Raw genomic sequence first — 22,884 nt, 5'->3', positions numbered from 1 at the left:
GACTAAGAACACAACAGCAGAGGGCCGGAACAGGAAAGGTTTCACCCACTAAGGAGACTGACTGCTGACTACCAGCTTACAATGTGGAGATACCCACAGGGCTGTGCAATAGTCATCTTCTCAGTACATGTATTTTCTTGAGAGAAGGTCTGATAAAACATTTCTGTTCTATTTGAAACACTCAGAAAAAAAGATCTTTCTATTGCTGCTCCAGGAGAAACTAAGGGCACTGTCCTTACTAAGAGAAAATGAGCCATGTTGCTTCTCTAGTAATGCAAAATCAGGAAAAATCCTTTATAAAAAGATAGTCCGTTAATCAAAGAACATTCTATGTCATTCTTCTGAAGGAAAACACAGAAGATTATATTAAATATTGAACGCCATACTGAAAGATTCCTAGGGATATAAGATACAGTTGCAAAGTCAATGTTTCAGTAAATGCTTTATGAAAATCATAAACCTTGGGTGAAATAAGGAGGGAGTTAACACAGGGGTAGTGTTGCAAAATAAGTAATTTAAAAAATGATCATTTTACTGTTTCTCAGGATCTTTTTTGAGCTGAACTGTACAGCTTTTCCACTGTATGTTACCACTGTGAGGAGAACTAGTCTTGAAAAGGAAAGCTTTGATATAAATATGGCATCCGCTTAGTGCTTGGAGTATCTGCCATATAAGGGAAGGCTAAGAGAAACAGGACTACGCAGCCTGGAGAAGGGGAGGCTCAAAAGGAATCTTACTGAGGGGCAAAATTACCCAATTTGGAAGTGGGGCAGGGAGTTCAGAAGATGGAATCAACTCTTCTCAGTCATGCCCAATTACAGGACAAGAAGCAATAGGCACGAAAATGAAGCACAAAAATTTCTGTTCAAGCACACCTCCATCACTGGAGATATCCAAAATGCAGGTCAACAACATCCTGAGCAACTCACTGTAGTCAAACTTGCTTCAAGCAGGAGCCAGAGTAGAAAAATCTCAGGGAGTTCACTAGGATTGTATGATTTGCTAAGGTATCAGCAAAACCAGTGATTTAAGTGATTTAAGATTTATTATCTTTTGGCTAAATGAAAACAAATTTTATACAGAATTTAAACTGACAAAAAATAGATCCATTAATTTTTAGATCTCTGGGATGGCTATAAAAATTTTTCTATTGTAGCAGTGAAGTCACAAAACACTAACAATGGACATATCCTCTTTGTAACAGATTATAAAAACAGTATTTCCAGAAAAATTAAAATATGTATGCATATATACATTGTACCTAAGCACCTAAACAGTAAGACAAAGCATTTTTAAGGAAAGACTACAATATTTTGATATATAGAATTCTATTTATGTCAGTACACAGATACAGTACCCTTATCTACCTACAGTGATTTCAGCCAAGTAGCATACTTCACTACAAAAAAATTATACAGTTACAATCAGAATTTAATTAGCATTTTCTCTTTTTTATTGCAAAGCTATAAAAAGGAATAAATTACTGACAACTGGATACATCTGGAATGGCTTCAGCGTACAAGACCTGATGGATTTAGACATTTTTTATTTAACAGCACATGAAATCCCATAGCTCCCCTAAAGTACTTAAACTGCTCTCTTCAGACATGCTACTGACCATCTGGGAGCTGCAGAAACTTGGCACATTTTTCTACAGCTTGCCAAACTTTTGAAACAAACATCTCATGCTTACACTTCACTTTTTCAACACCACTTCTGGGAAAACAGGATCTCTTGAACTCTTAAACAAAATCATTAAAACAAATCTTAAAAAAAAAAAAATGTTTGCGGCATCTTGGTAAAAAACCCAAAATCTAAATTACACAAAGATTGATTTTTGAATTACATACATAAAATGCTAAAAACCATCACTACAGCTCATGCAGGATTTAGAGTCCTCTATTTTTCTCTCAGGCTTGCTACAGGCTGATGTTTCAGGAACAGAGTAAGACAGGACATAATCAGAGTGCCACTGAAAATATCTCCAAATATACTAAAAAGAGGAGATGGTATCAAATTCAGGCAAAACGAGACGCATCTGCAGGAGAAAGGCAGAGTACAGGAGTACAGTGTCAGAAGAAGGCATGAAGAAACATAACTCCTGGGATTTCTTTTAGAGTTGGACTGATATTCCTACCATCAGATGTTACAGGATAATGAGGAAAAACACAGACAAAGCTAAGAAAGGGAAAGCAAATTTTAAAAAGAATATGCCGAATTGTCAAAGATTCCTATCACAGATGAGGAACATGAATAGTCTGCGGCCACTAGCAACTCCATCAAGAACAATTTTAACTCAGTGCAGGGTCAAATTCTGAGTTTGTTGGAAACCAGAGGAAAAGAACACTAGTCAGTAATTATACAGAGTACATAAAAAGAGAAATGAAAATTAAAGCAGAAGTTGATTACAGGAATAAACTTCCCTTTTTAAGCTGGGAGATGATGCAGGGCTAGACTCTGGGAGAAAATATTCAAACAACAGGTGAATGAGGAAACTAAGAAGGAAAACAGAGAATGAACATAATAACACGGCTTTTTTGTGTTTAACAACTTTGCATTTCTCTAACACAGCCAGGCTTTCACAGCAAAGTACTTCCTCTGCTGGGGGTGAGGAGGGAGATGTACAGCACTTTGTAGAAGCATTTAGAGAAGAACAGTACGTAAATAAGCAACAAGAAGTTGTTTGCTTAAATGCACACAGAAAATTCATGTCCACAGCATATTCAGACTGATAAAAGTCATAGGATTGGTACACCTTACTATAGTGCTTCACATGTTCAAAATGTTCTTTTGAAGTCTTAGCAACCTCCCAATTTTTTGTCAGACAATTCTGACAACTATTGGTGAATCATGATCACTGCAGCACCAAAGTAAAGCTACTTTGTGTTAAAAGTGCCAAAGGTGGTAAAGTGTCACTTCGGATTATGTACAGAGCAAACAACTGCTTCACAATCCACCAGAACTTTCAATAAAATGTTTTAATTTAACACTTTCAATTAGGTGTGGCTACACAAGAGGTTCATGGCAATTCTTCAGTGGCACCTGACCATACACGAGGTCTTACCCCACAGTAGAGATAAACACAAACAAATCACTGCAGCTACCCTTTGAGAAGATAAAGTCTTCTGAAGTGACAAAGTGGCAAAACAGCATGCACATACCTGAACTACATCATTTCAAAGCCTACGTATTCAGAGTTACTATTCTGGCACACACTAGACTATTCAAATTGAGGTCATTGACAGCTGGACACTGGTAGTGCACATAGTGAAATTAAGTCTGGTTTATACAGCAAACACAAAAAGTTGTTACATGTAAATCAGCTGAACATACCACAACATTAAATAGCTAACACAAGTACTTCAAAAAGACTTCTCTCTCTTAAAAACTTCCACAGAAGAACAGACGGGAATTACCATTTCATCATGTGCCAAAAGTAATTACCATCTATCATCACAATGAACTACAAGATCAAGTTTTTGATGTAAGTTCCACTCACCAGTTTCCTAATTTTTATTCCAGCCACAAATGTAAATATGGCTAATTCCAAGCACTGTAACTATTAGGCAAATGCAGTTTTGAAACTACCTTTGTCAAAGAAAAAGTATGAAACACAATACTGGAGAAAGCTAAACAAGTTCATACCAAAAAGCAAATACCCAAAAGCAAAAGCCACAGAATCAGGATTCTGGTACCATCTCTGACAGGCACCCTCTCTCACACGGGAGTAACATTTGATTTCCTCACATATGATACAAAAAAGTAGTCTCAAACAAATTATTCACTACTATTTCACAATCATTTTTTTTGGACACAGGAATGGAATATATTGCAGTAAATAATTTAAGCGACAAATGACAGAGGAAATGGGGAGTGAGCAACCCTGTCTTTCACAAATACATTTCATATGGAATTGAGAGCTGAGGGCTCTGCTACCTTTGACTTATTTTACCCCATTCTTTACAAGCTGGTCAATCACTCTTTCATGGTCCACCACACTCAGATACTGCACTTACTTGTAAGCAGACAAGAAAATTAGCAACACAAATGCAACACATCCAGGTGCTAATCAAATCCTTTCCAGCTAACTTCCACAACCACTTTCATTCCTGGGCCATCAGTGTGTGCAATTTCAGGGTTTTGTCCCCAAAGGAGGCTTTGGAAAGCATGTAAGCATAAATCGACACGTGTGTTTAGTCTTCAATAATGACACCATTATTTAAGCTCTGCCTGACTAGAATTATATAGTTGGTTAACATGAAAGTTCAAAGCACATGTTTTCCTTCTAAAAAACCCTTTATACTCAGGGAAAGAGAACAAGTTACATATTACCAAACAAACTCTTAGTTAAACACACCAATCACATAGAAAATTCTCCATACTGGACATTCTACAACTTTGTTTCTGTCCTTGCTGCAGATTCTCCCTGGACTTGGCACTGCTACTTCATATTTTTCTCTCAAAATATGGATTTAATAGATAACACAGAGGAATTTACTTACCTGCAATGAGATTACATCACGATGACTGTCAGAAGTGCTAAAAAATACACTGCTAATCATTTGCAGTAGTCCTGAGAACTTGGTACTGTAATTTTTAAGTGAGAATAGCTAGTATCTCAAGTTCTCTCTACAAGGTGTTAACTCAGACACAAGGGCATTATTTGGGTGAAAGGAACTCCAGGAAATTACACTTCTTTCAATTAAGTCGTTTTGCTGGTTTAATTTAGTTATGAAAACCACAACTTTTCAATGAGAAGTGGCTATTGTCACTGACTGCATACCTGATTAACTACAGAAATATTAACAGGTAGACTGCAGTGCAAAGTTTTTCCATGTAAAAATTTAAAACTGCAGTATGGATTAATGTCTGACCTTCAGGAAGAGACAAAATAAGCTATTTCTACCCATATTCTATTAGCACCAAACTATCAAGTAATTACAAAATAGAACACAAAGATGTATAAAAATACTGCTTTTTCTTCTTTTCCTCTACATCTCAAGTTCTTTTACTCAGAGTCTGAATTGAAACGCAGGAGATTGAGAATTCTTGTTCGGACTTAGTTGTTTATTATATCTTACCAGTAATACAGCTGCACAGTGTGCCTCCAAGGTTGGCAGGGTGGAAAATGGCTGTGAGTTTTAATTTTCCAAGGTTTTTAAAGTCTAAACTAACCCATTACAAGATACGTTTTTACTTACAATCCAATTACTAACTTTTCATGTTCTGCAGTGCGGAACTTTTGACCCAATGACAGAACATTCAGGTTTGTGAAGAAGAGAAGAGAGAAGACATAAATCCACACCCAAAATCCTCCATATTGTAACCTATTATTATCTATATTTCCTAAACCTAATTTTCTACATTTCTACATATTTCATCCAGTGACATAATTTCAATTACACAGCAACAACCTCAGTGTTATCACACAATTCAGGAAACTTTTCCCAGGGTTTTGGATCAAATACAGTGTGTTTCTGAGGATCACTGCTTCTCAGCACTGAAAGGCTGAAATTCTCAGAATCCAGGGCTCCAACATAAAAAAGCACAATGAAATACCTTAATTCACCAGAGAGCATGCAACATTTGAGAACTTCTTTACAGACAGGCAAACCTTTTACCTGTGTTTCTCCAATATCTATAGCTGCAAGTTATGTAACATACCTGTTCTCTATTCAGAAAGGCAGTGCTAACAACAGACTTGTTGATACAGAGGAAACAACAGCTATATTCACATGCTGAAAGTCATATCACAGTGCTTAAGAACAGAAATTGTCAAGACATTCCATACCACTCAGAAATATTCTCACACAGAAGAACATTTATTATATTGTATAACTAGTGTTCATTTATGAACATTAAAAAGAATAAATATAAATTACATTCATATAGTTAAAATCCAGTTTCAAATGCTTTTATGTTCAACATTAGTATCAGACTAGACCACAACTGGTAAAAAAGACAACACCTAAGACTCCCTCTACAGGGTCTAAAAGCTGCATTCCAACCATCTATAAACATGTGAGGTGCTTTGTTAAATACCAGATTTGTAATTTAACATAATTAAAATTGGGTATTGATTGTCATTTTACAGCTGAGAGCTCTGTAGGAAGCCCAAATAAACAGGGACAAATATGAGCAGCATGGAAATACAAGAAGGAAATCAAGTTTTATTACACCTCAACCTGCTGTTTTCATTATTTAAGCCATAAGAACTGCCTATGCAACTGACTATGACTAACCCTGCAAGCTTCAAAAGAGAATTAATTCTATCATTTCAGTAAAATCAATTCACCATTTTACTATTCCAAACAGAAGCTGCAAATTAATATAAATCAAGTATCAGACACTGCAACAGCTGTAGTATTTTAAGTATTCACAGAGAAGTAATGCATTCTTATTGCTGAAATGAAATTTTAAATAGAAAGCTTTAGTTCCTCAGAACCGTTTCAACAGCAGTTCCTCTGAAAGCAGCAGGAAGGAAAAAACTGTTATGTGGCATTAGAGCAATATTCTGGTGAAGAGAATTACTTGTTCAGGTACCGTTTAGACATACAGTAGTAGAGGCCAAAATGACAGGCGTCATCTCTTTTGTTTTTAGCTGTGAAGGCATTTATTCCTTTTAACATTTTAATTATTTGTCCACAGATGACAAACAGCTCTCTCACTTCACATTATGATCCTAATGGTCCTTAGCAATCAGACACAGAAATATGGCCCTAAGTCAACAGAACAAAAAAAAAAATTCTGGGCTTTAAACACCAGCATTCCTCTATCTTTCTCAAAATTATTTACTGCCAAATTATCATGCTCAATGGCAGGGTATTAACGTGACAAAACATTTTTGGGACAGATGGGACAGATCATACAAGTAAAGCAATAGTCTGCTCAGATTGTATTCTGATCAGTTCCATCTCGTCTAGTTGACATGCTTTTGTTATCTGTGTTAAATAGTGTAATTTTGCTTAATTTTCTTTCTTTCTGTAACTTAAGGCCTCTTTACAATGTTTGCTGATGAACAAAAATGACAAAAGTTATAAAAAAACAGAGAGAAAGACAAAGATAGAGGAAATGTATACTTCTCTATGATATTTTCCTACTTAAAAGGCAATTTTTATTTTTCCATTGAAGTTCCAGTAAGTTAAGTAGGCAGGTAGTCTACAAATCTCCCACATAGCTGAAACTATTAGAAAGTACTGATTTCAAATTACTATGAAGTATTAATGCAAATACTAGTCAGCAAAAGCCATGGAGTCTCCTGTAGTAAGTGAAATACTGATGGGTAATAAACAGAACCACCTACCTACAAGGACATAATATATATCGATACAGACTGTATGGATACTGGCTATCACTACTTAGAATTAAGGAAACTATCACACTTTTAAATCTCAAGATAGTAAGAACTCGTCCACATGAAAGTGGCAAGAAGAGCAGCAGCTCTCCACTACCAGCACTACAGCAACAAAGAGCTGTGGGCTTCAGTGTCACTAGACAAAAATGTTCTGTAAAGGGTCAGATGAGTTAAGTTTGTGCTTCAAGTACCACGACAGAGCTGGTTAATCACTTACAATGCTGTTTCTACTGAAATGCAACCTTACAGGAACCATTCAGACTGATGGTTTTGCCTGGCACTGTCATTTTTCACCCATAAAGCAATGCCTGTCAAAAGAGAGGAACACCAAGAACTGCTGGAACTATCTACTTCAATGTTTTTTCCCATAGTACAGCAGGCAATGCAAAACAAAACATCAAAGATTCAAAAGAAGATTAACATATCAGATGATTTTATCTGCAGTGACTACCAGATAGGAATATTTCAATGATTTGTTCAGGTTCCCATGCTTCTGAATTCTAACCTGTAAAATTCATTGTTCCTCTTAGTCTTACTTTATGACTCATATCCTATGCTCCACCTAGCAGAAAACATCTACAAAGAATATTCTGAGTTTTGAAAGATAGTACCAGAAAGAATCAATAGATTCACAACATACTTTCAGAAGAGCAAACAGGGCAACAGACCTAAGTTTGTTGTGATAATGTACAGAGCTGTAAAGCATCTATAAACTGGAAAATCCCTTCTGGGGAAAAAAAACCAAAAAGGAAGCAAAGTTTGATAGTTCAGGGCTGCATTCTGGAGCATGGATCTGTGTCTCAATCATAAAAATATGATCTTTAACATATATTCTTTACTACCTTCTCTCTTTACACATTAGGTAGATTACACTGATAAGATGAACATCATTAAGTCTGACTTACAAAAGCCTATCTCTCTAAAATTCCTTTTCCTGAATGTGAGGGAAGCTACCATCTACAAACTCTAACAGCACCAATAAATTTTCTTTAGACTGAGACATACTGAGACATATACTACCTCACCTTGGTGGTTCTTTCCCAGTTTTGCTCAATATTTATGATTTTTCTCTCTCACTGACAATTTATTATCAGAATATAATGACCAAAACTAAGTAATCTGGACACCTTCACAATCAATTAAACTAAATAAAAACCAAAAAATTACCCAGAAAAAAAGAAGCAGATTAAAGATTTTTTATACTTACACAATGCTCAATGTAATATACCAGTAATTTGCATAAAACTTCCTTAGGTTTTATTACAGCAATTTATTCTGTAAATTAATTAGGACATTTTAATTATTATTATTCAATTTTAGCATTAATTTCTTTCATTTTGCATACCAACAGCACTTCTAAATCTTTTTCCAGTATTGCTTGCAATTCTTTCTCACTTTTGAAAACCATGAAAGAAATCGGCTACTAATTTGAAACCTCATTCATTCAATTCCACCCACAATACAGAAGTGTGGGATATGCCCAGCCACCGCCCTGGAGGGATGTCTGCTGAGATAAGAGATTTCGCAATCGCCCAGCAGGACTCCCTGGAAAGGACTTTGGTGAGGAAAAGTAGACCCACAATCCTTTGGGAGACCCTATGCAGATCATTCTGTAACCCATTGGTCTGTCCCAGACCCTCTGTAACCCATTGGTCCCCTTGCTGATCCCCTGTATCCCTATAAAAGAAGACCAATTCGCCTCTGTGGGGGAGAGCTCGTCCCTGGCCTTCCCTTCGCCGGAGGGAACCCCCAATAAAGCTCCCTTCGTGCGGAACCAGCCATACGGGCCTGCTCGTCTCTCTCTCCGGTCTGGTTTGGCCTAGAGGCTGCCCTGCAGAGCTGAGCTGGAATCACGAGCTGATAATCACTAAAGAGCTGATAGCTTCTGCAAGGGCTCCTCTGCCAGCAGCTGAGAGGAAGATACCAGACCTCGGGCAGGCGATTCCTTTCGGGACCATCTCCCCGGACCGGTCATCTCTTCCTGGGTCGCAGCCACGGACCCCACCACCAGCTGTAATACAGAAGTATCAGAATTCTGCCACATTTCTGAAAGACAAACACCTTCTAGTGACTGCAGCTTTCTGGTGAGTCCTGAAAAGTTGTTCTGCACTCTTCTCACCTACCTCAATTTACTTTCTTGCCTCTGCTTTGCACCAGAATAAAAGTTTTTGCTCCTTGAACCAAGTCAACAGCCTAATTCAGGTTATGACCTCTCCAAACAGTTTGTTTCAAAGCACCAAGCAGCTCCCTGGTGTAATTCTCCATTTGGAAAATTACACTGCAGAGTGTTACACTGGAGTTACACTGCAGAATTACTTTACCAAACAAGACAGCTGTTGTGATAGTAATGAAACTGAATGCATTATTTAAAAAATGGCATTTTACCAGTGTCCTATCACCTTCATACTCAGAGCTCTGCAAAACGACTTTCTAATCTGACAGTGACAGAAAGATGGTCTAGCAGGGGGGCCTGACTAACACAAAGTTTATTTTCAGGATTGGAAAATTTTTATTTCAATCTCAGCATGTGATCCTACCCCCTAGAATGCTTTTAAGTACTCCTTTTCTTTATCAAGCCCCTAGTGAGGTCTCAATTAATATTAATCAAATTCAAATCAGAAATGCTCTTTGAGGACTGGAAGTCAAAATACTTAACTGAATGATAAATCTATTTTAAAATATACAGTATTTCACATATGTCCAGGAAAATAAATTATATGTGAAAAACACCAGGAAAGGTTAACCTTCTGGCAAACAGAAGAGTTTCACTCGCAGCCTAGAATAAAACCAATATAAAAACATCGATGCCAACATCCAAATCCACTGAAGGTGAATTTAGCATCACAAGAGCCTGTTCCTAAGAAAAGAAAAGTTTCTATTAAATCTTCCAGACAAACACAGTTTACTACAGAGAAGTCCAGGCTTTCAGTAAGTTTATGCTATTCAACATATTTAACAGGTGTTCCTATTTTTAACAGTAAAACAGGACTGTGGAGCCAGCTGAATACAATACATTATTCACTACCAAGATCTCTTATCCGAAGTCAGTAGCTGAAAAAACCCCTACAACTATGAACTGCCTTTTGTTTAAATGTCATTTCCTGATTTCTGCAGAAGACAAAAAGCTTAAGCCATACATGATCTACTTCACTAATTTCTATTACCAGCTGACAGGTCAAAGAAAAAACACTGTTTTCAATATTTGCCACTTAGTTGCTAGAGCCAGTAGAACTCCAGAGACTGGCATGAAAATATATCCAATTCATGCTAAGAATGGCAGCCTGTAAAAATGATTAATTAGTTTGAACTGGCTACAAAATAGCAAACTTCAGTTCTTCAAAAAACCAAAATTTCTGTGACTGTTTTTCCGATGGCACAGAAAGAAAGGAGTCTTGCCTTACTTCTTTCACTGAATGGTATGAGTGTATTGGACAGCATTCGTAGGTAGAAAGGTATGGTTCCTGTCTAAAACCTCTGAATTACAGTATTTAAACACAGTAATATAAAATTGAGAATGATACTGTAAATACTGTGATTCTTCTCTTTGCAACCAGGACAAATGTACTGGTCACACAAATGACTGTACTAAGAAAAATGTACAATGTCTATCACCCATTTTGTATAGGTCAGATGGTTTACCAAAAGTACTGGACTATATATTTTAACATTTTTGTTGTGTTAAGACTCTGCACCTAACCCCCATCAAAAAAGTGTACTTTAGTTTGTACTGCTAAAATTGGAGAAAATAACTGCTAGTAAAGTCTCTAAGAGCTAATTAGAAGTAGCTTGTTCACAGTCTAATGATAAGACAATTAGACTCATTCAAAAACAGATGAGTGTTTTTTTTAAAAGGGTAAAAACAGAAGTCTGGCCTACAGGTGCAAATAAATTCACAGATAACCATTTCAAATTTTAAGTGCAATACAGTAACATAAGACAGGCCACAACTAGACAACAACAGAGCATAAATGAAATAAGTTCTCTCTTCCCCTGTTGTTTGGCCATTCACTCCCATTTCATATTTTGTCAAAAGCATTTGTGAACCAGATCAGAAACAGCAACCAGAAAGACACTATTTTCCAGCCAGGCTTTGTCTCCACTCCTGTGACTAACTGATACTTTGAGTTGGCTTCCCTCAGGGTAAAAACAAAAAAATGGGACCACGGCAAAGTAGTGGAAATGAAAGACCAGCAGAACTGGATCACACTGACCCCCAACCCAATTCAGTTTACCCTGTGATGGAACTGCAGTCTTTGACCAGGTACTTCCAAACAACCAAAGCTAGGGAGAATACACACACCAGCCCTCGCTTTCGGTTAACTCAGCCATGACATAATTTAACAACTGTCTACAGAACTACTGCATTGTTAACTGCCATGTAAATAAACCAACAGGACAAAAAACAACAGAGGAAGTCAACAAACACAATAAATTAAGTTCTTATAAATTTGATGACCACGTTACTATACAGGACCCTTCCAAACAGTTATTCTTGTGGTAGTAGTTTATGTTACGAAGTCAACTCATTAACAACCATCACTCCTACAACAGCAAATACTTCCACAATGTAAACTGAGAATGCACCACTCTCAATTTTTCCCATTTGCTATTTGAGTTAACCCTTCAAAAGACCTGGCTGAACAAGATGTTGTTGATAGAGGGTTTTTATTCTGAGTCTTTACTGTCAAGTATCCTTTTCAGTTTAAGGATATGTTCACAATATGCCACAGGATATGGAGGACACCACTTAGGGAACTAGAAGACAAGCTGACATATATATAGGAACCAAGACCTTGTAACAAAATACACTGCCATCTCCTACTTCCGTAGAAAACCAGTGAACCAAACGGGCAATTAAAATCCCTTAAATTCAGTACAGTTTAATTTTGGAAGATACAGACAACAGGTACACATCATATTCAGTAAGGATCACACAAGGGATATGAAATTACTATTTCAAAATTAAATTCCATCAATGACAGAGACAGTTAAAACAACAGCAGTGGGGGGATATTACCTTTGTCAGCAACAATTAACTAGACTTAAAGAGCGAGTGGACAAAGATACTAAACTAGGAAAACACTTAATTTTTTTTCCCTGATGCTTCCCCTATGAAGGGAAATAGTATTATGAAAAAAATAATTTCTAAGTACAAAGATTTTACTAATCAAGTTTTACTGGATGTATGCAACTAGATTGTATTTAACACTAGATCTGGACAAAGAGCAAAACCACAAAACTGTCACTTTAAAAAAACTAGATATGATCATATTTTACAGTATCCATGTTGTAACACATGATATCATTAATACAGGGGTCCTACAAAGCATGTGGAAAAGGCCCCAGTTTGTATTTCTCTATAAAAACTGCTGAGATTATTAACGTAAATTACTAGGTTTTGCTAGTTGTATTACACTAGGGATATAAATAATAGAATTGCCTACATGTAAAAGCTGCACCATTAGAACACCTAACTGAAGTTACAGGCAAAATCTCTAAGCTCAAGCATGTTCTTTAACTTGCTAGGTAGACTTCTGCATCCAAGCATTGTCACAAACCTATAGCTGCCATCTACCAGCACAGACCTGCTATCAGAAATTGGTTTTTGCAGGATCGCAATAGTGCTGGCTGTACTGCCACCATGTCACCTATTTTAAAAGACGACCCCTGTCTCAGATAGTTACCACAATAACATGCAGGAAAAGAAAAGGAATGAATACATTCAGACAGTTTCAGTAGTCAAGCCAACTGTGAGAGAAACTCACACTGAAGCACTTCACCTCAACACAGCACTGGGAGGAGAAAAAAATGCACCAGTAGCACTCTGCTATTCACACTCAGTGCCCCTTACACACAGCAGAAGGTTGTGAACGTTCATGTGGGAAAATATCTCAAAGACTGGTGGCATACACACATCAGATTCAAGGAAAATCACAGACTGCCAGAAAAATTAAGTGAAAAAAGGTGGAGTTAATTACTTCACCTTTGTATACCTTACAGGGCTAAAAATACGCCAGCCCATGTACTTTCATATATTGTAATTTTTCAAGCACAGCTACAATAATGAGTGATAAAAATTAAATGCAAAATATTATCATAATAAGTAACAAAAATAAAAGTAATGTGATAACAATATTTATATTTTTATATTCTTTATTTACAGTCCATTATGTTAAATAGTTAAGAAGTACCACAGAAGTACTCTGGGATTAGATGCAACTGTCCTACTGGGTCACAAACAAAAGTTGTCTGGAAAGCATGCTAGGAATGGGACAAAACAAGGGAAGCAGCAAGCAACAGAAAAATTTAGAAACTATTGATTATTGCCTATAAAAGTTTGAGGCAAGTATTCATTCATTTCCAGTAACATCATACACACAGAAAGGATAGGAAAAAATGAACTGTCAGGCATGAATCCTTTTTTTAAAATTTTAAGATTTTATATATTAACATATACATCAAAAATTAATACATACTGATGAACACTTAAGAAAACTTTTTTTTAATGTTTTTTCAAATCCAGTAACATTCTGTACGTATTTAAATATGAGGGGAGATGTTAGGTAAACAGACACATTTTCAAAGAGTTCATTTTTAAATAAAACCAGTGCATAGGACATATCCAGTGAAAAACACAGCTTTTCAGTTACAAAATTCTGTAAATTTTATTTAATGCACAGAAGGAACAGACCTGCTAGACATAAATACAAAGGCAGGTAACACAAATTACCCTTCCTTCACCTCCTAAAAAGCACTGACAGGCCCAATTGCCTCACCTAAGTTTAGATAACTAACATGAGGTGTTTACAGGAGGACTGCAGTCACCCTGTAGAGCCTCACAAGCTGTACCTCTTTCTCCCCACACTGTCAAGAGACCTTGAATACTGAATACTTTTACTCTTTAAAGAATACTGATTCTTTTCTTGGCTGACAACAATAACTGCCTAACTTATACAGGATGATACACAGGCACCAATTAAATTACGCTTTCTCTGAGGGAAAATATAAATATATATATATATAAATATATATATATATAAATGATTCCACAGTCTACAGTTGGTGTATGAATATTCCTTCTGCTTCTATTTACAAATACATACATACAGAAAAATGCACACATTCAAATACAGATGGCTCATATGGTGTCACATTTCAATATCCTCAAGGAGCAACAATTCTAACAAAAAGATACTCTCAAAACTATTCAAACTCTGGGTACAGTTTAAATAATCTACAATTCTTGCACTCTCAGAAAAATCTGCACTAAATTAGTAACATTTCATAACTGAACTCCTGCTTTGCCAAATAATAACCAGCTGTTGGAAAATAATGCTTCCCAGAATGAAAATAGCCAATTTAAAGATAAATTACAACTTAAACAGGATAACTACTTAAACAGTTTGCAAAGAACTTCCTCCTCAATCAGAGGAGCCAGCTAGATGCATCACCAGGAAGCAACAACTCTATCAGTAAGTGATGGAAAAAAATAAAGCTTGCAATAAAAATTAACTTAGACAAAAAAATTAATGTGTTACTTCATACAACAGTTTAGAGGAGGGTGTTAAACACTGCAAAACATCCTCTGCAGTTTTTTAATTCTGTAGAAAGGTTATGAGGCCTGAAAAACCAACCATATGTTCTGACTAATAAGAGAGAAGCTCTAACATGCTTTCTCCAAAAAAACAAAAGGTACAAAGTCCATACTTGTTCAGTATTTTCTGTTTCAGCTCATGTGTTCTGCACCCACGACTTCCAGCTTACACACGCTTCGCCTCTTCAGTGAGCGTATCGTGTACAGCATTCCCAAGAAAGCTAATGGTAAGGAAGTTTTATATAGACACAAAATAGACAGTAAGGCAAACACTGGAAAACTTTAAAAACTTACCAGGTATTTTGACTAGAACTCATGACCTTTTTAACCAAGCCCCTATTTGCACAGTATAATTTTACTTACACTGTGAAACCTACTTATGTTCTCTGCTTTTTGGCATGACTGACCCAAGAAAACTCTCAACCTAATCAAATAATTACTGATACTAAAACTTTTCATTTTTTTTGCAGAATACTGGTATTGGTAATTCACTCTGAAGGATGTAAGTATTATATATAATAGCTAATTATACCTCGTATGCAAATTACATCCAAACTTATACCTAACAGTTATTTTCAGCCTACAAGGAACAGTAGGCATGAGTACTTACTACATCCTCCTGGTTTCCTTACAAGCATTTTCCAGCAATTTCTCCTACGCTTAATCATAAAAAACCAAACTGTGTAGGGCTTTCAGACTACTCTTACGAAAGAGTCATTGCCAATACACTATACCAGGAGCCTAACAGAACTTTAGACTTTATTCTTGAAGCCAGAAATAAAAGTTTATAGACACCCAGATTATCTACTGAATCAATCCTCTTAATTTTTTAACTTCTAAAACACATCTTTACTTTAAATGAGATCAGTTAGCAGAGATGGTAAGAAGGCAGAGCAGTTTTTTGAATTTCTTTCTGCACTCAAAGTATTCCACCAAAGATACCTGTACTAGTGAAGCAAAATTTAAAAATTCAAATTTAAGTCAGAGGAACTATCTTTTGTACTCTAAATGTGCCTGAAGTTTTAATGGGATATACTTACAGAATGGCCAAGACTGGAATGAAACTCTAGAGTCCAATCACCTGCTCAAAGCAGGGTCAGCTAAAGGAGGTTGCTTAGGCTACTGCCCAGAGTATCAACATGGATGGGAAATCCACACCATTCCCTATCAATGTCAGCTCCCAGGAACCATGCCCTGTTGTCATGACATTTCAAGTGCAGTTGAAGATTCTTTGTGATGACATCAACCAGCTCCTGCAGCACTGTGGGAGGGACTTCATCAGGTACCATGAACCTCTGAACATCAGGTTTGTCTAAACATTTCAGTCTGACTCACCCAGAGTAGGTCTTCCTTGTGCCAGACTTTCCATCTGGTCCATTGGACCGGGGTTCCTGAAGGCAACACTCATCAGTAAAGACCAGTGCAAAGCATACAGTGAGTGCCTGTTCTGCATCCTCTGTCACTAGATTCCCCACGCTGTCCAGCAGAAGACCCACATTCCTCTGTGTTTTCCTTTTGTTGCTGGTACACCTGTAGAAGCCCTTCTTCTTGCCACCCTTCACTTCCTTCCCCAGATTCAACTCCACATGGGTTTTGGCTTTCCTAACTTCATCCCTGCATACTCTGACGGAGTCTCTGTGGTCTGACTGGCTCACACAACTCTGCTCTCACCCCTTATAAATTTCCATTTTATGTTTGGATTTTGTCAGGAGCTTCCTGTACATCCACACAGGACTCTTATTCACCTTTTCGTGATTTCCTTTTCATCAGGAAGAACCATCCTTGAGTTCAGGGGAGAAAACTTGAAACAAAAAACTTGCTCTCCTAGATCTGTCTTCTCTCTAACATACCCCATTTTTTTCTAGGCTACTCTACAACATAACTCTGCTGATTAAACTGATGAAGTGTTTTTGCCAAAGACAGCTGCTGGGATCTTCTGGGAAACCTCTTTATTAAGACTGTATTATGTAAGTAACATCAGTTTTATTGACTTTAACTTGAAAAGCAATTTCAACACAATGATCTCTATCCTTTGCCATGTTAGTTGCATCAAAATGAATTAGCACTATAATCTGAAAACAATTTTATTACTTTCATAACTCATTTTAAATCAAGTACTTACCATAACCAAACCTAAAACACATGGGTAAATGGAACAAATACAACTGTTAAAATCTGCTCCACCTGACAGACATATTTTTTCAGCAAACACTTGACTTACCACAACACTACGCATACTTTTTAGAGGTATGTGCCTCATCATCTGACAACCTACAGTGTCTAGTAGAAAAACAAACTCAATTATAGTGTATATAGCCAAAGAATCACAAACTGCACATCTCGGAGTCATGCTGGCATTCACATCAGAGAAAAACGTCACAACTGCTAAAATACGGAAAAAATGACTCTTCAGAGAAGTTCAATTTTTTTTAACAGATTAGAAAATTAAGCAATTCTAAAAAATTAATCTCTCCAGAAAAGTAAACAGTTTCATGAAAATTGGCCTGTTACCTGGTCTAGCCACTGAACTTTGACACGTCCTTGTTTAATTTGCTATTGCAAAAGCTAAGGGAAATAAAAAAAGTAAAATCTTATTAATTAATCTAATTTAGACACCAAGTGACAAAGTGAAAGAAATTTTTTTAATAGAGGAGAACCTCTAATGTAGGAGTGTTCCAGCTGAAAATGTGACCTTCCCAATCAAGATGGAAACTTTTACTCTTTTTTACTGCAATGTGCAATAAACATCATCAGAAGCGAAGGCATTATTAACTTTTATTTAGCAAAACTGAAAAAAAATTCAAATCATCGAGAATTTAAACCCGACAGTGTCTACTTCCAACAGAAATCCTGCACCTCTTCAGGACACACTGAGAAGAGCTCTATCGCCACTTACTGGGCAGCAGCAGAACTGTGTGTGGTTTGAAAACAGCACAGGGATGACTGCAGAGCTACTGCATGGACAGGCAACTCAGTTACACTGAGGACACAAGTCCGACAGAAGTTTTTTTTCCAGCTGTTACCTCTCACATGCCATGTATTTAAGGACATCATACTTCACTGTTTACCTGCACCTCAACCATTTCTTAACCGTGTGGCCAGAGCCAAAGGCTTACCTCCCTCCCAGTCAAGTAACACTGTAATGGCAAATTGCTGTGTTCAAAATACTAAGGCTGTGCACTGTGAACTCTTGCTGGATTTGAAACAGTGTAGGACTTCAACGCAAAAAAAACTGGATTGGGGATGTTGGGTTTTGGCTTTGCTTTTCGGTTGTTTTTTTTCTTAAGTCCAGTGTATGTGGGCACATCCATACTTGGTGTCTCAAGATGGATAATCAACCAGTATTTTAAGTTTCCTATAAGCAAAAAAAAATTCTCCTCTAGAATATTTTCCACACTTTCCACCAACAGACAGTATTTTGTTCATAGAAATCATAGAATACCCTGAGTTGGAAGGGATCCACAGGGATAATCAAAGGCCACCTCCATGCCCTGCACATGACAGCCCAAAGAGTAACAAAAACCATGAGCCTGTTCCCAAAAGACTGTGTGTGTTTGTACATATTTTTCATTGCTCCTTCTCACACATCAAAAGAGCATACAACTGTGATACTTCTACAGCTCTGCGTTTTCTTGCTGTTCTGACAAGATCACCCATTCACAAGCCATCTTCAACACTGCCTACTTCTCAAGTTTCTGGGTCAGCATCTCCTAAACAGTGTTTTTCACACTAACACATCCACTGTGATGATCAACTTAGTTTAACACCTTTTTCTGGCAGACTCCTAATCTTTCCTCCCATCCCACAAACAAATACAAATTATGGATCAGAAACTGTCATCTTCATCACTGCTTTTCTTCTGTGTATCTGTCTCAGCTTATCAACTTCATGCACACACATTACAGCAGGTCCAAATACTCCTTAAACAGTTCCACAAAAGCTGAAAACCCACAGAGGGCCACCACCTCCCAAACAATCCCCCCACTCCACTCCCAACTTTGACAACAAGCAAATAAAGCGGGCTGCATAAATTCTGGTGCCAAGAAGCTCATTCATTATTCCCTCCCCCAGAGAAGCACTGACACCTACTTTACCAACACCAAACAGTGAGATCTCACTCATCCACACAAACAGACTTACTGTGTACACAGAGACTAACTAATGGTGAGGCTTGTAACCCCATCACTGCCTTCCCTTACCAGAAAAATAAGATAAGTAGACTAATAAAGCATAAACATGGTAATGACTATTTTAGCTAAGTAATATGGGCCTTCTTATAAAATTGATCATATTAATTTTTGCCATGCACATTACCTCAGTCTCTCTACTGTAAGAAATTAAGTTGAATTTATAACTTTTCCTTTATTTAGCCCCCTGCTTCTTCACGAGTTTGTTTTCTTTTAGGATCCCCTTCACTCCACAAGTAACACCAACTAAGAACCAATCTTTGTTACTTTCTAGTGCTCAGTCTTTGCTTTTCTTCTAGAATGCTACACAATACAACTCAAATCTTTCATAAAGTGTTACCACACTTTGATATTTCAGGAAAAAATCCACCTGAAGTATTTAATTATTTACATGAGTCTGCTTATACTGTACAAATGTACATTCAAGAAACAGACCACATAAGCCTGAACACAATCACAGCAACCACTTTCTGCCAGAGAGAGTAAACATTCCTTTCAGTCTGCTTCCTCAAGTTGTAATGGTATATCTATTCCCCCTGTTTAAGTAATAAAAGCCTTACACTGTGAGTTTAGCTTCCAACCTATGTGAATTTTTTTTTTTAAAGAGAAAATCTGTCTGAAAGTTATGTACCCCAAAAGGACCATATCACCATCACGCCTGAACTGTAGCATGTGCTGGAGTAACTGACGGAAACTACAATTTCAAGTGAGAACTTCTGTTGAGCCTCAGATAAGAATGTTAACTTCTTTCTCATACCTTATAAGCCATTCAGAGTTTCTCAGTAGTTCTTATAAGCCCTTCTGATGAGAGATATTTCTCACCAAATCTACAAAAAATGCTTAGAGTGGGACTTATGGATGGGTTAAGTTTTTGTATTGTTTTCTAACTGACAGGCAATGGAGAACTCAATTTCTAAGACCAAGTGAAGATATTAAAAGCATCAAAAATTACCTGCTGTTCAGTATGTCCCTGCCCTAAACCAGTATTTGTTGCTGTTTAAGACACTTACAGCACTTTAAAAAACACACACACAAAAAAAACCCCACCAAAAAACATAGAGAAAATATATACAACAGCCAAAGTAAAACACAAGGAAGGCCTATGTAGAACTAAAGGCATAAAAAAGAAATAAAAATATCCATCTGTTTAATATATGTAAGCACAGGATGTATCAGAGTTACAAGACTAGAATGAAAACATTTAGAAATCTCTATATTCCTAACAGGACAGAATGGATCTACCTTTCTTTATACCAACATATGATTTCTTTCTGGTGTTAAAAACGGAGATGTTAATTGACTATTAATTTGTATATCTGTGTTTTCAGCTATTAATATTCATATAACCCACTTATGCTACTACTGCTTTAAATCTATGAATTAACACAATGGCAGGATGATTAAAACTTATTTAGTTTAACTTGGTTTTAATTTAAACCTAACTTTAAAAGTCTTCAAAATTTTATTCAGGAACTATAGGCCTCAGGAACACAAAAGAATCAACAGAAGTCACTCACTGAACAGTGTCACTATTTCAGTGACCACTAAAAAGAGGAAACTGTATTTAAATATTTGAAAACAGGCCTTTTCTCAAAGAGATTTTGTATTTATTCACTATTTTTTTTTAAATCAGACCCAACCACACACATAGTATGTTTATTATAATATATAAACTTGCCTGCTTTAAACTCCCAAGTTGTTCTCTCTTCCATATTGCCCAGGGAACCCTATTTCAGCATGACACTTCTTAAGACAAAAAGTGTAACAGCACAGGAGCACATACTGACATCATGGTAATGTTTCTACCAGGAAAACATGGTTATTTCTCATCTGGGACAATAAAGTGAAGATGCTCTTAAAAGTAAAGACAGGATAAAAATTTAGATGTCAAAACATTCTGAAGATTTTAAGGAGACTACTCTCAGAACTGTTTCTTCCCCCTCTGGTGAAGATCTGGCCAAATTATGTACTCAATATGCAATTTATAGTCCACTTCTCCCTCTTCTAACACACCTCTACTCCAAAGAGACTTCCTGCTTGAAGCATAACAGGACAATGGAACCACTTTTGCAATATTCTTCCAGAACTGCCAAACTTCCAGGACTCAGAAGGCATTCAGAGCAGCTCCCTGAACCTGACTTTACGAAGCATTAGGCAGATTAACAGCGCAATAAGCTGCCTGGCAGTATTTGCCTAGGCACTGGGCACTGGTAAATAGGCTTACTCTCTGTAAGAGAAAAAAGACACATTTCCAAGAGTGGCTAAAGCACTACTTACAGTATGGCTTATCACACTGCATGCTATTTACCCTTTCAGCTTTCAGATCCAATCAGTTTTTCGACTTCTATAATCTTTGGTGGTGGTGGTGGTGGTGGTGTTATGAGAACAAGCAGAAATAAAGTGGAATATAGACTTTGTTTCGTATCTGACAACACCACCAAAGGCAAAAACTTATTTAGTACCAGACAGTAAAGGCAGAATGAAAGAAATTACCACTTTTCAAATTACGAAAAGTACCAATGCAGATACTAGCAAATTACTAGTGTTTAGAGAAGGGATTAAAATATCATGCAGCACTTACTCTGTCAATGAAAAAAAAAAGACAACATTAGTACCTCCGATTTTCCGCCAAATCTGCACCTTCATCCTTGAGCTCCTTACTTTTCCTTACACAATCTTCTAAAAGAACTTCCTTTCTTCTCTTAGCTGCATGCACCCAGTTAGCATCATCATCGTCACCCAGATCCTTGTCATCCGCAGCTTCTGCTTCGAACTGCTGAGAAGTAGCTTTTGAGACCTTCTCACCAATCTTTCTCTTCCACCCAAAAGAAGCCATCTGGAGAACTAGGGAAAATGCATTTTCAGCAGTCAAGTAATGAAGCTTTTAACTACACAGCAGAAAAATCACCCCTCGCTCACCTCGAAGCTAGAACAGTAATACAGAGGGGCACGCCCCCACAAAAAACTCAGCACCCGAGCTGTCACCGAGGCACGCACAGCCCCGATCCCCGCGGCGGTACCTGGCGCTGTCGCCGGCCACCTCTCCCGGCTGGAAGCGCCGCGCCAGCCCCGGTGCGCGACAGGAAGCGGAAAGGCGGAGCGGCACCGCAGGAACCCGGCAGGAGCCGGAAGGAAAAGGGGCAGCGGCAGCGCCCATGGCCCTGGCGGCGGCAGGGACAGCCGGGAGCTGTAGTTCGCCCCGGCCCGGGGCGGCAGTGCCGCTTGGATGCCGTGAAGCGCCCGGCGGGCCCCGCTCCTGTGCGGGCTGAGGCAGCGGCGGAGCGCAGGAGCGAGGGCGGAGGGGAAGAACACCCGGCCCTGGGAGTGGCACCGCTCGTGGTGCTCGAGTGTCACACAGGGGCAGGACGGCGGGAATGCCCCCGCATTTACCGACTGCGCCCTGGGACAGCCGCCACCCACCATGGGGAGGCGGCTCCGGGCGGGAAGTACCACAGGAAAAAGTGACCCAGGCTCCCAAGGACGGGTTTTTCTTCTAAAGGGGAAAAAAACACCACCACAACAAAAACACCACATCAGAAAGAAAAAAAAAACAAAAAACAAAAAAACCCCCCCACCAACCCACTAAACAAACAAACAAAACAAAACAAAACAAAAACCAAAAAAAAAAAAAAAAAAAAAAAAAACCAAAAAACACAACCGAAAAACCCCACACAAAAGAGCCCCAAACCCCTAAATGCCAAAACAAACAAAAGCACACCCCCACCCCCTCACACCCAAAATACAAAACA

At 37.8% G+C, this 22,884-nt stretch overlaps 1 protein-coding gene across 3 annotated transcripts in view; it reads right to left on the bottom strand.

Moving 5' to 3' along the window:
* The window catches only part of TTC33 (tetratricopeptide repeat domain 33), a 45,873-nt gene that overhangs the window by 22,805 nt on the left and 184 nt on the right, over window positions 1–22,884 (bottom strand). The window contains exons 1-2 of one of the 3 annotated variants that reach the window (XM_082300856.1): window positions 22,156–22,211; window positions 21,751–21,979 (exon numbers count right to left, since the gene is read on the bottom strand). In XM_082300856.1, coding sequence (XP_082156982.1) covers window positions 21,751–21,971 — 221 coding nt within the window. In that variant the 5' untranslated portion in view covers window positions 21,972–21,979; window positions 22,156–22,211. Of the gene's footprint in view, window positions 1–21,750; window positions 21,980–22,054; window positions 22,212–22,884 lie in introns of those variants that run through there. The other 2 variants (XM_082300855.1, XM_082300857.1) reach the window with 2 other exon arrangements.

This window comes from Coloeus monedula (assembly GCF_965178545.1).
Source record: "Coloeus monedula genome assembly, chromosome: Z".
In the NCBI taxonomy this organism is placed as follows: domain Eukaryota; kingdom Metazoa; phylum Chordata; class Aves; order Passeriformes; family Corvidae; genus Coloeus; species Coloeus monedula.
This window is presented reverse-complemented; position numbering and strand designations above follow the sequence as displayed.